The sequence below is a fragment of the Procambarus clarkii genome, chromosome 4 (genome assembly GCF_040958095.1).
Source record: "Procambarus clarkii isolate CNS0578487 chromosome 4, FALCON_Pclarkii_2.0, whole genome shotgun sequence".
NCBI lineage: Eukaryota > Metazoa > Arthropoda > Malacostraca > Decapoda > Cambaridae > Procambarus > Procambarus clarkii.
The window spans coordinates 4,524,306-4,540,302 of NC_091153.1; the positions used below are offsets into that span (position 1 = coordinate 4,524,306).

The 15,997-nt window shown below is 49.5% G+C and overlaps 2 protein-coding genes across 3 annotated transcripts in view; one reads left to right on the top strand and one right to left on the bottom strand.

Annotated features, from left to right (window-relative positions):
• Positions 1–7,174: 7,174 nt before the first annotated feature.
• Positions 7,175–7,756, bottom strand: LOC138370388 (activating transcription factor 7-interacting protein 1-like). The gene has a single exon (XM_069334744.1). The coding sequence runs from the start codon at positions 7,754–7,756 to the stop codon at positions 7,175–7,177; it is 582 nt and encodes a 193-aa protein (XP_069190845.1).
• A 3,496-nt stretch (positions 7,757–11,252) lies between these two features.
• Positions 11,253–15,997, top strand: part of LOC123751782 (titin) — a 184,479-nt gene continuing 179,734 nt past the window's right edge. For both annotated transcript variants that reach the window (XM_069332467.1, XM_069332473.1), the window contains exon 1: positions 11,253–11,423. In XM_069332467.1, coding sequence (XP_069188568.1) covers positions 11,279–11,423 — 145 coding nt within the window. In that variant the 5' untranslated portion in view covers positions 11,253–11,278. The remainder of the gene's footprint in view (positions 11,424–15,997) is intronic.

Below are 15,997 nucleotides of genomic sequence, written 5' to 3' on the forward strand. Positions count from 1 at the left end.
AATGAAAGAGGAAGAGAGGTCACAGGAAAGAATGGGGGGGGGGGGAGAGAGAAGGGAGAGAGAAAGGGGGAAATGACCCCCAGGAATTGGGGGCGGGGTAGTGATGATGGTGAGAACGCTCGTCTGCTCTAGTGTGAACAATCTAGCAATAACAACCCTTACAGCCTCCTGCCATACGGCAGTGTGACGATACAGGAAATATGACCCCTATGGCCTCCTCTCAGTAGGTCGGTGAATGGGGGAAGCGGAAGAGAGCTCGGTAATCCAAAAATGCGTGTCTCATCCTGGTAGTGAATGTATAGCCTACCCCTGGCCTACTGTGGCCTACTGTGGCCTACTGTGGCCTTCTGTGCCCTACCCTGGCCTACTGTGACGTACCGTGGCCTACCCTGGCCTACTGTGGCCTACTGTGCCCTACCCTGGCCTACTGTGACGTACCGTGGCCTACTATGACGTACCGTGGCCTACCCTGGCCTACTGTGGCCTACCCTGGCCTACTGTGGCCTACCCTGGCCTACCCTAGCCTACTCTGGCCTACCCTAGCCAACCCTGGCCTACTGTGGCCTACTGTGGCCTACCCTGGCCTACTGTGACATACCGTGGCCTACCCTGGCCTACTGTGGCCTACTGTGGCCTACTGTGGCTTACCCTGGCCTACCCTGGCCTACCCTGGCCTACCCTGGCCTACTGTGGCCTACTATGGCCTACTGTGGCCTACTGTGGCCTTCCGTGGCCTTCCGTGGCCTACCGAGGCCTACTGTGGCCTACTGTGGCCTACCCTGGCCTACTGTAGCATACTATGGCCTACCCTGGCCTACTGTGGCCTTCCGTGGCCTACCGTGTCCTACTGTGGCCTACCCTGACCTACTGTGGCCTACTGTGGCCTACCCTGGCCTACTGTGGCATACTATGGCCTACTGTGGCCTACCCTGGCCTACTGTGGCCTACTGTGGCCTTCCGTGGCCTACCGTGGCCTACTGCGGCCAACTGTGGCCTACCCTGGCCTACTGTGGCCTACCCTGGCCTACTGTGGCATACTATGGCCTACCCTGGCCTACTGTGGATTACTATGGCCTACCCTGGCCTACTGTGGCCTACTGTGGCCTTCCGTGGCCTACCGAGGCCTACTGTGGCCTACCCTGACCTACTGTGGCCTACTGTGGCCTACCCTGGCCTACTGTGGCCTACTGTGGCCTTCCGTGGCCTACCGTGGCCTACTGTGGCCTACCCTGACCTACTGTAGCCTACTGTGGCCTACCCTGACCTACCGTGGCCTACTGTGGCCTACCCTGACCTACTGTGGCCTACTGTGGCCTACCCTGGCATACTGTGGCATACTATGACCTACTGTGGCCTACTGTGGCCTTCTGTGGCCTACCGTGGCCTACTGTGGCCTACTGTGGCATACTATGACCTACTGTGGCCTACTGTGGCCTTCTGTGGCCTACCGTGGCCTACTGTGGCCTACTGTGGCCTACCCTGACCTACTGTGGCCTACTGTGGCCTTCCCTGGCCTACTGTGGCATACTATGGCCTACTGTGGCCTACCCTGGCCTACCCTGGCCTACTGTGACCTACTGTGGCCTACTGTGGCCTACTAGGGCCTACTGTGGCCTACTGTGGCATACTATGACCTACTCTGGCCTACTGTGGCCTACTGTGGCATACTATGGCCTACTGTGGCCTACTGTGGCCTACCCTGGCCTACTGTGACCTACCCTGGCCTACCCTGGCCTACCCTGGCCTACTGTTGCATACTGTGGCCTACCCTGGCGTACCCTGGCCTACTGTGGCCTACCCTGGCCTACTGTGGCCTACCCTGGCCTACCCTGGCCTATCCTGGCCTACCGTTGCCTACCGTGGCCTACTGTGGCCTACTGTGGCCTACCCTGGCCTACTGTGACCTACCCTGGCCTACCATGGCCTACTGTGGCCTACCCTGGCCTACCCTGGCCTACCCTGGCCTACCCTGGCCTACCCTGGCATTCCCTGGCCTACTCTGGCCTACTCTGGCCTACCTTGGCCTACCCTGGCCTACCCTGGCCTACCGTGGCCTTCTGTGGCCTACTGTGGCCTACTGTGGCCTACCGTGGCCTACCCTGGCTTACCGTTGTCTACCGTGGCCTACTCTGGCCTACTCTGGCTTACTGTGGCCTACTGTGGCCTTCTGTGGCCTTCCCTGGCCTACCCTGGCCTTCCCTGACCTACCGTGGCCTACCCTGATCTACCCTGACCAACCCTGACCTACCGTGGCCTACCCTTGCCTACCCTGGCCTACTCTGATCTACCTTGGTCTACCGTGGCCTACCCTTGCCTACCCTGATCTGCCCTGGCCTACCCTGGCCTACCCTGGCCTACCCTGGCCTACCGTGGCCTACTCTGGCCTACCCTGACCTACCCTGGTCTACCCTGGCCTACCCTGACCTACCGTGGCCTACCCTGGCCTACTGTGGCCTACCCTGGCCTACCCAGGTCTACCCTGGCCTACCCAGGCCTACCCTGGCCTACCCTGGCCTACTGTGGCCTACTCTGGCCTACTGTGGCCAACCCTGGCCAACCCTGGCCTACTGTGGCCTACCTTGGCCTTCTGTGGCCGTCTGTGGCCTACTGTGGCCTACCCTGGCCTACCGTTGCCTACCGTGGCCTACTCTGGCCTACTGTGGCCTACTCTGGCCTACTCTGGCCTACTGTGGCCAACCCTGGCCAACCCTGGCCTACTGTGGCCTACCCTGGCCTTCTGTGGCCTACTGTGGCCTACCCTGGCCTACCGTTGCCTTCCCTGGCCTACCCAGGCCTACCCTGGTCTACCCAGGCCTACCCTGGCCTACCCTGCCTTCCCAGGCCTACCCTGACCTACCGTTGCCTACCCTGACCTATCCTGGCCTTCCCGGCCTACCCTGGCCTACCGTGGCCTACCGTTGCCTACCGTGGCCTACTCTGGCCTACTGTGGCCTACTGTGGCCTACCCTGGCCTTCCATGGCCTACCCTGGCCTACCCTGACCTACCCAGGCCTACCCTGGCCTACCCTGCCTACCCAGGCCTACCCTGACCTACCGTTGCCTACCCTGACCTATGCTAGCTGGCCTTCCCCGGCCTGCCCGGCCTACCCTGGCCTACCCTGACCTACCGTGGCCTACCGTGGCCTACCCTGGCTTACCCTGGCCTACCCTGATCTACCCTGGCCTACCCTGGCCTACCCTGACCTACTGTGGCCTACCCTGATCTACCCTGACCAACACTGACCTACCCTGGCCTACCCTGGCCTACTCTGGCCTACCCTGATCTACCCTGGCCTACCCTGGCCTACCCTGGCCTACCCTGGCCTACCGAGGCCTACCGTGGCCTATCCCGACCTACCCTGGCCTATCGTGGCCTACCCTGCCCTACCCTGGCCTACCGTGGCCTACCCTGACCTACCCTGGCCTACCATGGCCTATCCTGCCCTACCCTGGTTTCCCGTGGCCTACCGTGGCCTACCTTGGCCTACCGTGGCATACCCTGACCTACCCTGGCCTACCGTGGCCTACCCTCTCCTACCCTGGCCTACCGTGGCCTACCCTGACCTACCGTGGCCTACCCTGACATACCGTGGCCTACCGTGGCCTACCCTGCCCTACCCTGGCTTACCCTGCCCTACCCTGACCTACCGTGGCCTACCCTGGCCTACCCTGACCTACCCTGACCTCCCCTGACCTTTCCTGACCTACCCTGACCTACTGTGGCCTACCCTGATCTACCCTGATCAACACTGACCTACCCTGGCCTACTCTGGCCTACCCTGATCTACCCTGGCCTACCCTCGCCTACCCTGGCCTACCTTGGCCTACCGAGGCCTACCGTGGCCTATCCCGACCTACCCTGGCCTATCGTGGCCTACCCTGCCCTACCCTGGCCTACCGTGGCCTACCCTGACCTACCCTGGCCTACCATGGCCTATCCTGCCCTACCCTGGTTTCCCGTGGCCTACCGTGGCCTACCTTGGCCTACCGTGGCATACCCTGACCTACCCTGGCCTACCGTGGCCTATCCTCTCCTACCCTGGCCTACCGTGGCCTACCCTGACCTACCGTGGCCTACCCTGGCCTACCCTGCCCTACCCTGCCCTATCCTGGCTTTCTCTGCCCTACCCTGACCTACCGTGGCCTACCCTGGCCTACCCTGACCTACCCTGACCTTTCCTGACCTACCCTGACGTACCCTGGCCTACCCTGACCTACCGTGACCTACCCGGACCTACCCTGGCCTACCCTGACGTACCCTTATCTACCCTGGCCTACCCTGGCCTACCCTGACCTACCCTGATCAACACTGGCCTACCCTGACCTTCCCTGACTTACCCCTGCCTACCCTGGCCAACCGTGGCCTATCCTGACCTACCCTGCCCTACCGTGGTCTACCCTGGCCTTCCGTGGCCTACCCTGGCCTACCGTGCCCTACCCTGGCCTACCCTGGCTAACCGTGCCCTACCCTGGTCTACCCTGACCTACCCTGACCTACCCTGGCCTAACCTGGCTTACCATGGCCTACCCTGGCCTAACCTGGCTTACCCTGGCCTACCCTGGCCTAACCTGGCTTACCCTGGCCTACCCTGGCCTATCCTGGCCTACCCTGGCCTAACCTGGCTTACCCTGGCCTACCCTGGCCTACACAATGCGATGATGTGGGAAACAATTTCCAACACTTATATTTATTGAATAACAATTATTAACCTAATTATTTATTTTATATAATTACAATGACTATCACACTAATAATAATTACAGTAAAGTTTACTCCAATGTTCATAATAACAATTTAGAAATTTAAAATATAATAATAATAATAATAATAATAATAATAATAATAATAATAATAAAAATAATAATAATAATAATAATAATAATAATAATAATAATAATAATAATAATAAATAATTAACGTAACATATAATGAGAAAATCAGGATGAGCCATGACTAGGATTCGAACCTACACACTGGGCACTCCCAAGCACACACTTTCAACCACTAGACCACGATAGATGCTACCAAAATTAACACAACCTGAGATTCCACTGAATCCTCGAGGGATTTCTGAGGCCATCTTCTCATTCTAAATCATGGGTTTCACCCATGGCCCCCCCCCACTCACTCTGGCTGGGGTATGGGAGTTCTACCCCCACAATGTGTCTCTTCAAATTTACAAAAAATCGAATTAACGTGATGAATGAATGAAAAATTCACGTGGGCGCTGTGATATTGAGCTGAGCCTTGACGGTATTGAGCTGAAATATAAGCACATGTAACTGGGTTAGACACATAGACATTCCCTTCTATAGATATAGATAACACAAACGACAATCATTCCCATTTTCGAGATACCAGGACACAAACTTGTTATCATACATCATTGCAAAATGGACGTAGCGTGTAGACTGGGGAGATAACATACGGGTTGCAGCCTTGGATATCATTGCAACATTGGATAGGACCTGCAATGTGGCTCTGGTGTGTGCACGCTAATGCAACCTAGGGTTCATGGATTTTTTTGTTTGAGGGGCAGGGGTATACTGTATTTTTTTCGGGGAAAGGATGGGAAGTACACCCAAGGAAATACACCCCCAGGGTTATCTTGAGGTTATCTTGAGGTGATTTTGGGGCTTTTTTTTTTAGTGTCCCCGCGGCCCGGTCCTCGACCAGGCCTCCACCCCAATGAAGCAGCCCGTGACAGCTGACTAACACCCAGGTACCTATTTTACTGCTAGGTAACAGGGGCATAGGGTGAAAGAAACTCTGCCCATTGTTTCTCGTCGGTGCCTAGGATCGAACCCAGGACCACAGGATCACAAGTCCAGCGTGCTGTCCGCTCGGCCGACCGGCTCCCAGGGTAGTGTACCTCACAGTAAAGTGCTCAGACAACGTTTAATAAATATTAACTTCGACGATATCCTGAAGGTAATTCCAGAGACCTGGACGTATGTGGATGATTGCTTTACGAAACACGTAAAATATATAATGTGAAGTCACGACAGCGTAAGTCTCAAACTAATTATAACAATATAACGACCTGGGCCAAGATTCACAAAGTAGTTACGCAAGTACTTACGAACCTGTACATCGTTTCTCAACCTTTGGCGGTTTTGTTTACAATTATTAAACAGTTAATGAGCTCCGAAGCACCAGGAGGCTGTTTATAACAATAACAACAGTTTATTGGCAAGTTTTCATGCTTGTAAACTGTTTAATAAATGTAACCAAAGTCGTCAAAGATCGAGGAAAGATGTACACGTTCGTAAGTATTTGCATAACTGCTTCGTGAATCTGGCTCCAGGTTAGGTGTCTAATTGCCCAAGGAAAGTTCCAAATGACGACATTCGCACGACATAGCTAAATATACCGCCCTAGCTTGATGTTAAAGTTACATAGATACGGTAACTTGTATATTCTCCTGAATGTAACCTCTATCATACACTCATATACAACACCAGCCTATCTTCTTAAGCATACATACACATGACACGTGGATGTTAGGCGGATATTGAGATAAATCTGTCCTCTAGAAGGTCTTTATAAGATGCTGGGTGGATTTCCCACTTTTGGGGACATGACGTCTGTTTTGCCTTCCGTCCCCCAGGGCTCTTGGAGACTCGAACCCTGCACCCCACGTATCTGAGGCCGAAGTTTTATAGTCAGTTTTTACTGTCTAGCATTATCGACGTCCTGCCAGGCCATCTGCAGGGATGCAACACACAACAGTTAGTTAGCTCCCGGGGGTTAGTATTTACTGTTAGAAGAAACGAGGCATCAGGTGAAAGGAAATGGTGCCCAAACGTGTCTGTCCTGCTGCAGGAATCGAACCAGAATTTTGGTTGTGAGTCGACTGCGGCAACGACTCCCGCTACACCAATGAACCCGCGCATGGGGGGGAGGGGAGGGTGCAGCTTGTCACCTAAATACAAGAGGTGTGATGTACGACTTAGAGGACGACCACTGAGAGGACGACCACTGAGAGGACGACCACTGAGAGGACGACCACTGAGAGAACGACCACTGAGAGGACGACCACTGAGAGGACGATCACTGAGAGGACAACGACTGAGAGGACGACCACTGAGAGGACGACCACTGAGAGGACGACCACTTAGAGAACGACCACTGAGAGGACGACCACTGAGAGGACGACCACTGAGAGGACGATCACTGAGAGGACAACGACTGAGAGGACGACCACTGAGAGGACGACCACTGAGAGGACGACCACTGAGAGGGGACGACCACTGAGAGGACGACCACTGAGAGGACAACGACTGAGAGGACGACCACTGAGAGGACGACCACTGAGAGAACGACCACTGAGAGGGGACGACCACTGAGAGGACGACCACTGAGAGGACGACCACTGAGAAGACGACCACTGAGAGGACGACCACTGAGAGGACGACCACTGAGAAGACGACCACTGAGAGGACGACCACTGAGAGGACGACCACTGAGAGGACGACCACTGAGAGGACGACCACTGAGAGGGGACGACCACTGAGAGGACGACCACTGAGAGAGGACGACCACTGAGAGGACGACCACTAAGAGAACGACCACTGAGAGGACGACCACTGAGAGGACAACGACTGAGAGGACGACCACTGAGAGGGGACGACCACTGAGAGGACGACCACTGAGAGGACGACCACTGAGAGGACGACCACTGAGAAGACGACCACTGAGAGGACGACCACTAAGAGGACGACCACTGAGAGGACGACCACTAACACTCACCATTAAGAATCTTGTACACGAGCTTATCTTAAAGCGTCGAGGAAAATAGATAACCGGAGCACCAATCTGGAGAAGTACTGGACCAAATCCAGTCGACCCAATGCCTTACATTCAGGCTCTCTAACACTACAGATGTGGCTGCTGCTCCCTGTGTGTGTGTGTATTTAAGAAAGCTCACTTAGATCATAGCTACCACTTACTTGGGCTTCCACATGTGACTTCATCACGTATAATCACGAGCCACGTGTGTGACTTCATCACGTATAACCAACAACAGTTTTGATGCTAGGTTCATGCAATACAATTTATTTTTTTAATGCACGAAAGACTTCAACGACAACATACATTTACTCTGAGTCAAACATCTCGTAAATTCCGAACTAATAACGAAAAAATATTTCCAGTTACTGTGAAGTACAGAGAATGTGCACTTTTTTTTATTTATTATTATTTTCTACCACAGACGTGGCCAGACATTTACAAAGCTAACCAGCATATATATACATTTTCTTCTGTCCTCCATGGACAGGGTTAGAGATCTGTTAAACATACAGTTCAGGGATTTATTGAACTGTGCACTGCTAGCACCCAGTGATCTTGTACAATATAAAACTTGATTGTAATCCCAGCAATGATAATATCAAAATTATAAATCAAATTATGTAATAATTTAATTAATAATCGGTATTAACATAATTATGGTCATTATTATTTATTTATTTTATATTTTTATTTTCACGTCACTGCATAGACGAAGTTTGTAGGCTAGATCTTTATTTTTTTTTCTGTAGCAATGCGGGTATTCTATATTTTTATTTATTTTTATTGTAAATTATTGGCCATTTATATACAAGATTATCTCATTATTAAATTAATTATAAAAATAAATCATTACTAAATATTACTTTAAGTATTAGAATTACTAATAATAATATTTTTATTGCAAATTTAAATTAAAACTATGTTACGTTTCAATGTCTGGAAATAAAAAAAAAATATTATTTAAGTTATTAACATCCTTTTGACTTATTTTCACATTTATTTTTTCCCCAGTTTATCATATTTAAAAACCGAGAATTCCTCATCATATTACAAGTGAATAATATTGTGAATGAGGCAGTGAAATGTATACTGTTGCAGGAAGTGTTTATGTATGATGACTTTTGTAAATGTTGCAGCCGTTTTAGCTGCGAAATTCGTGAATACAATTCATGCATTTGTGTGGTTAAATTCGTGAGCTTTGCATTCATTAGTACGGTGAAATTAGTGGAGGTTGCAATTGTTTAGGGTGTTCACTGCATGCGTTCGTGAATGATGCAGATTTTATGTGGTTAAATTTATGAGTATTGCGGATGTTTGGGTGACAAAATAAATGAGTGTTGCAGGTGTTTGGCTGACAAATTATGAGTGTTGCAGGTGTTTGGCTGACAAATTATGAGTGTTCCAGGTGTTTGGCTGACAAATTATGAGTGTTGCAGGTGTTTGGCTGACAAATTATGAGTGTTGCAGGTGTTTGGCTGACAAATTATGAGTGTTGCAGGTGTTTGGCTGACAAATTATGAGTGTTGCTTGTGCTTGCCCTTATCAAGTCCATTGTGGACTTGATAATGTCCACAATCGTCCTTTTTGCACAATGATTGAAGATTTCACAATCGATTTGATAATGGTCTTCATTGCTTGATATTGTTTAATATTTATTTGTTAGTTGTTTTATACTGATAACGTGCGAAAATTTTGCGAAAATGTTGCTGGTTGTTTTGGATTTGTTAAGGAAAAGCGCATTAATATAGCAAATGGCTTTGGGTTTGTGTGGTATAAGCTCCTAATTAATGTATATGGCTTTGGGTTTGTGTGGTATAAGCCCATAATTAATGTATATGGCTTTGGGTTTATGTGGTATAAGCCCATAATTAATGTATATGGCTTTGGGTTTGTGTGGTCTAAGCTCCTAATTAATGTATATGGCTTTGGGTTTGTGTAGTATAAGCCCATAATTAATGTATATGGCTTTGGGTTTGTGTGGTATAAGCCCATAATTAATGTATATGACTGGGTTTGTGTGGTATAAGCCCATAATTATTGTATATGGCTTTGGGTTTGTGTGGTATAAGTCCATAATTAATGTATATGGCTTTGGGTTTGTGTGGTATAAGCCCATAATTAATGTATATGGCTTTGGGTTTGTGTGGTATTAGCCCATAATTAATGTATATGGCTTTGGGTTTGTGTGGTATAAGCCCATAATTAATGTATATGACTTTGGGTTTGTGTGGGCGGAATTCACGAATACTGCAAGTGTTTGCTGGTTTACCAATGATGACAAATGGTTTACCAATGACCATTATAATAGGGAATCTTCAGAAGGCCTAATGGCTCGTGCAAGGCAACTTGTATTTATACCCAACAAAACTCATTCACATGTGTCTAACCTACGCTTGAAACAGTCCAGTGATCTTCCGTCCGTTATGTTACCCTGCAATTTGTAACATAAATTAACACCCTAATGGTTGAAAACATTACCTGTGGCAGAAAAGGGTTTACCTATGGTAGAAAAGGGCTTATACCCATGGCTGGAAAAGAATACCTATGGTTACAAATGGTTTACTTATGTCAACACATGGATTACCATCGGTAGGATATGGTTTACCAGCGACTGGGAATACTTTACGTATAAGGCATTGAAACTTAGCAGCAGGAGAATGGATGCAGCACTCCAGGGATGGATGCCTCCAGCCCTTGGGTATTTCAGCACTAACTTACTCCTGCTGGGTAGTTATTTATACTCACCCAACACCTGACTGGCCTGCCGCGTCTGGAAGCGAAGGCTAGCCAATGTTGACAAGTGTTCCTGCTTGTCGGTTCCCTGATCACGGCAGTTGTCGGCGTTTTGGCATCTGTCGCAGCCTTCGTTTTCCGAAATGTCACGAACGTTTGCGACCAGGAGAAAATTAATCAGGTAATTTAAGGTTTTATAAGGTGAATGTTTGATAGGCGTGTCTGGAGAAGCCAGTGGAAGCCCCGCCCCTGCGGAGACGAGGAAGAAGCCAGGGCCGCCACCAACAGGATATCACTAGCAAATCTGCGTTCCTATTCTTACCTAAACCCTTAATAATGTAATATATTCATATTTGACAGTGTTCCAGAGATTAGGACGAGTGTTCTACTATAAAGAACGACGCATTGCTGAATATAGCGGAATCTTGCATGCCAATTTTCGCACATCGGCCACAGCGCCACCGGCTGGGCCGACAGGAGTCGCCGGCCGGCTTTCTGCAATCATAAAAATTCGTGTAAGAACGGATTGTTGCACATTTAGGATTATTTAGGCAAATTCGTCCTTGTTTCATCCGAGTGTAGAGCTTGACAAGCAATCTCTAGTTAGCGTCAAAAGGGAGAAAATCTGGTGGAGAGAGAGACAGATGTCGCTGTAGTCGAGCCGGCATGCGCGCGCAGGGCGACTCTAGGCGGGCGAGCGGCGGGGAGGAGAAGAGTCAGTGTGGCGAGAGGCAGCCGCGGAGTCGAGTCATGGCCGACCCGCCGCCCCCTGCCGCCCCACAACCCCGCGGGGAGGGGGCCTTGTCCCCCTTATCCGGCTCGTATCTCCTCATCGTAGTGGCCGAACCACACGTGGAGCAACACAAGGATACTATTCTCAGCAGAATCTCAAAAGGTAAGTCAGGATATTTTTACTGGGAGTTTAAAGTGGAGTGGATTACCAGGTGGGGTGAGGCCGCGCCCAATCAATGCTGCCTGCCACGTGAGGCGACCCCAGCCGGCACCCCTGGCTGATGTCAGCTGATTGTGGCACCGCGCTCACTCCCGATATCTTCATCTGGCACCCAGCAAGTTACCTGTTATCTCACCTGAACCGTGGGAAGACTCGTGCGCTCGTAGGGTGAAGCAAGATGGCGCGCGGTGGGTGCCAGGCTCGCTGGAAGCCTCCTCGTGGGTGAGGAATGGGAGGAGGGGGGCGGGGCGGTAAGAGTGCCCCCCCCCCCCCCCCGGCCGGTGATTTGCGATCCTGGAGGCCCTGGTGCCAGGCTCTGAAGAATGGGGGACGGGAGAGTCGTTATGGGCGGCACTGCGGTAATGCGGGGTCATGGGTGGCACTGCGTGGGTGGGTGCCAGACTCCCATGATTGCCGGGGTGACAATCAATACTGGAGTGACGCGTTGCCCGCAGTGCTGCCCCTCCCCCGTCGCCACCCACCGCCACCCACACACACACATACACGATAATTTACCTTCACAATATATTCTTAACGGCCCGGTAACGTCAGGAGATAAACGCAACTGCCCATCACACCGGAAATGGAGCAGTTGGCACACTTGCCGGGGTAGTGAGGTAGGCGTTGACCTTGAAATGCTCCCGGCTGCATTCCTATTTCATGAACTGCCAAACCGCTTCCACTCTCCCCCCAAAGAGCCTACGGCTGGAAACCCCGAGATGATTTTCCAGGAATATGCCCCACGGCTATAGCTTACAGGGTGAAGCTCCGCCACCAGGCTGTCTGGCCTGACGGGGGAGTCGAACCGAGGCTGCCACGGTGATGGATCACGCCGTTTCACGAAGAGGAAGAAACTCTTGCCAACTTTCTAACTACAAACTGAATTGTCCGGAGAAAACTTTCGAGTTAGACAAATCTGAAGACGAGAAACGTCAGCTGCTTACCCATTATTAGGGTGTAAACGACAGCACACACTTTAAACGGAGAATTAAATCCCATGAAGAGAGTGAGCAATCATACTAGTAACAACCCAGTGCCTGGTCACCCATAATTCGCTGACACACTGCTGACGCATAATTCGCTGAATGCACTGAAATATTCACTCGCATATTTCCAATCTTATTAGTTTGCTGTTGCCGCACAAGCCTTCCTTCGTTTGTCCAGACAATAATATAGAAACTAAGAAGAGGATGATTGGTGATTGAGGATAAGGGACAGACGAAGCCCCTGGTAGACAAGTACACAGCGTAGGGACAGATAGGGATGGTGTTTCAGGCCTGCAGGAGGGAGTCAGGCCGGGCTCTGGCTCCTGGGCGCTAATTACTGAGTGTTGCCATTAACTCGTGCAGAAGGGGAACGGTGGGAAGGTCGTCTCTGGTTAAGAATGTAACCTTTACTCCTGTGATGTGGTGAGGAGGCAGTGTGTTATCCTGCCCCTGCTGCTGTAGTAGGGATAACAATGTATTACCCTGGCCCCCCTGGCTACTGTCGTAGAGGGAAACAGGGTGGTGAGCGGCAATATATCACCCCTGCCAATATAAATTGAAATAAATATATAAACTTCATATAAATTGATGTTTAACCCGTAGGGATAAACATCAATTTATAACCCCTAACCCCACTCCCTCCCCTGTTTGTCGTAGTAATCAGAGCGTCAAATATTACCTTGTCGTTGGACTGGTGACATTAACATCACAACGCTGCCATTGTACCGTAACCAGTTTTTTTGTCACGAGTGGCCACTACGGGCTGATGATTCACTCTGCTAGCCAAGTCTACACTGCTCTTGCTCCCTGCAACGGGGCAACCCCCTCCCTAACATCCTCCCTTAAACAACGGCATGTGCAACTCTCAACATGAAACCCAAAAAGATGTTTATTGGAAACGCTTCAAGGTAAAACAGGGCAAAGAGAGATTTATACACACAACAGTAATTCAGTGAGAAGCTGTTTCAGTGTATAGAATGAAACGAGTATATGTATTGTTGACTAAACCACACACTAGAAAGTGAACGGACGACGACGTTTCGGTCCGTCCTGGACCATTCTCAAGTCGATATACATTGGATGATAAATCAAGTATTCCGGTTAGCGCTTGTGGGATATCTGAAAGCATTGTTTTTGGGATATCCGGGAAAATTGGTCTTGGGGTGTCTGGAACATTGTTCTTGGCGTAACGGGAACATTATTCTTGGGAAATCTGGGAACACTGTTCTCCGGATGCCAGGGATCACTGTTCTTGGAAAATCATAAACAATGTTCTTGACGTATCTAAACATTCTTATTTGGGGTATCTTGGGAAGTATGTTCTTAGAATGTATGGAAAAGTGTTGATAGATGAAAACATACAAATGACTTTCAAAGAAGGGGAAAACATACCCATGACTACAAAGCTAAAGAAAACACAGCAGCCAAAGAACTGGATAAAATATGTACATGTGACTATCAAAGAAAAGACATACACATAACTCCCCACAATTCGGAAGAAACATACACACAGCTGCTAGAAATACAGGGGTGAAAAAACAAGTACGGTACATGTGTCGCCTCAGTTCTGTTATTAAGGCAAAGACAAGAACATCCGGCCGGTTAGTTCCGGATGTTCGGATGATCGCCTACCCTGCGGCCTGCACCTATCATTCTGTATCTAAGAGGTGACACCTCTTAGATACAGAATGATTAGATATAGATTAGTAGGTCTACCTCTCTTAGGTCTAGCACTCTTAATAAACTAGAAAATCATCCATGTAATCCCATGTCTCCCAAAACAGCTAAATATAATTATCATTATTATATTTCTAACATGTATATATACATGAGTGGTAAATAGGAGGCGTTTGTTACGTAATGTGATGAGTTTGATGGTAGCGCCGGGCCATGAGGGCATACTTAATGCTGTCTCATCATATGTATACTCACGTCAAGCAGCTGATAATACTTATGTATCCAGCGTGCCATGAATTCAAGGTCTTTGGGGACATTTGAGGGGACTTGACGACCCCTCGTTTACCTGGCGCCACCGGAACCAATGTTTCATTGGTCGTTAACACTATGGTGCTGTGACGTGCTGTCGTGGTGTTGTCACATGCTGTCATGGTGCTGTTACATGTTGTCATGGTGTTGTCACATGCTGTCATGGTGTTATATGCTGTCGTGGTGCTGTTACATGCTGTCATGGTGTTGTCACATGCTGTCATGGAGTTGTCACATGTTGTCATGGTGTTATATGCTGTCATGGTGCTGTTACATGCTGTCATGGTGTTGTCACATGTTATCATGGTGTTATATGCTGTCATGGTGTTGTTACATGCTGTCATGGTGTTGTCACATTCTGTCATGGTGTTGTTACATGCTGTCATGGTGTTGTCACATGTTGTCATGGTGTTATATGCTGTCATGGTGCTGTTACATGCTGTCATGGTGTTGTCACATGCTGTCGTGGTGCTGTCACATGCTGTCATGGTGCTGTTACATGTTGTCATGGTGTTGTCACATGCTGTCATGGTGTTATATGCTGTCGTGGTGCTGTTACATGCTGTCATGGTGTTGTCACATTCTGTCATGGTGTTGTCACATTCTATCATGGTGTTGTCACATGCTGTCGTGGTGTTGTCACATGTTGTCATGGTGTTATATGCTGCCATGGTGCTGTTACATGCTGTCATGGTGCTGTTACATGCTGTCGTGGTGCTGTCACATGCTGTCATGGTGCTGTGACGTGCTGTCATGGTGTCATATGCTGTCATGGTGTTATATGCTGTCATGGTGCTGTTACATGCTGTCATGATGTTGTCACATGCTATCATGGTGTTGTCACATGCTGTCATGGTGCTGTGACGTGCTGTCGTGGTGCTGTCACATGCTGTCATGGTGTTATATGCTGTCATGGTGCTGTTACATGCTGTCATGGTGTCACATGCTGTCATTGTGCTGTTACATGCTGTAATGGTGCTGTTACATGCTGTCATGGTGCTGTTACATGCTGTCATGATGTTGTCATGGTGTTATATGCTGTCATGGTGTTGTTACATGCTGTCATGGTGTTGTCACATGCTGTCATTGTGCTGTTACATGCTGTAATGGTGTTGTCACATGTTGTCATGATGTTATATGCTGTCATGGTGCTGTTACATGCTGTCATGGTGTTGTCACATGTTGTCATGATGTTATATGCTGTCATGGTGCTGTTACATGCTGTCATGGTGTTGTCACATGCTGTCATGGTGCTGTTACATGCTGTCATGGTGCTGTTACATGCTGTCATGGTGCTGTTACATGCTGTCATGATGTTATATGCTGTCATGGTGTTGTCACATGCTCTCATGGTGTTGTTACATGGTGCCATGGTGTTGTCACATGCTCTCATGGTGTTGTTACATGCTGTCATGGTGTTGTCACATGCTGTCATATTGCTGTGACAGGCTGTCATACAACTATCACATGGTGTTACATGCTGTGTGATGAAAGTCATGTCGCTGTGTGATGCCGAGCTGGTGAGGGTTCGAGGTCCTCGTTCGT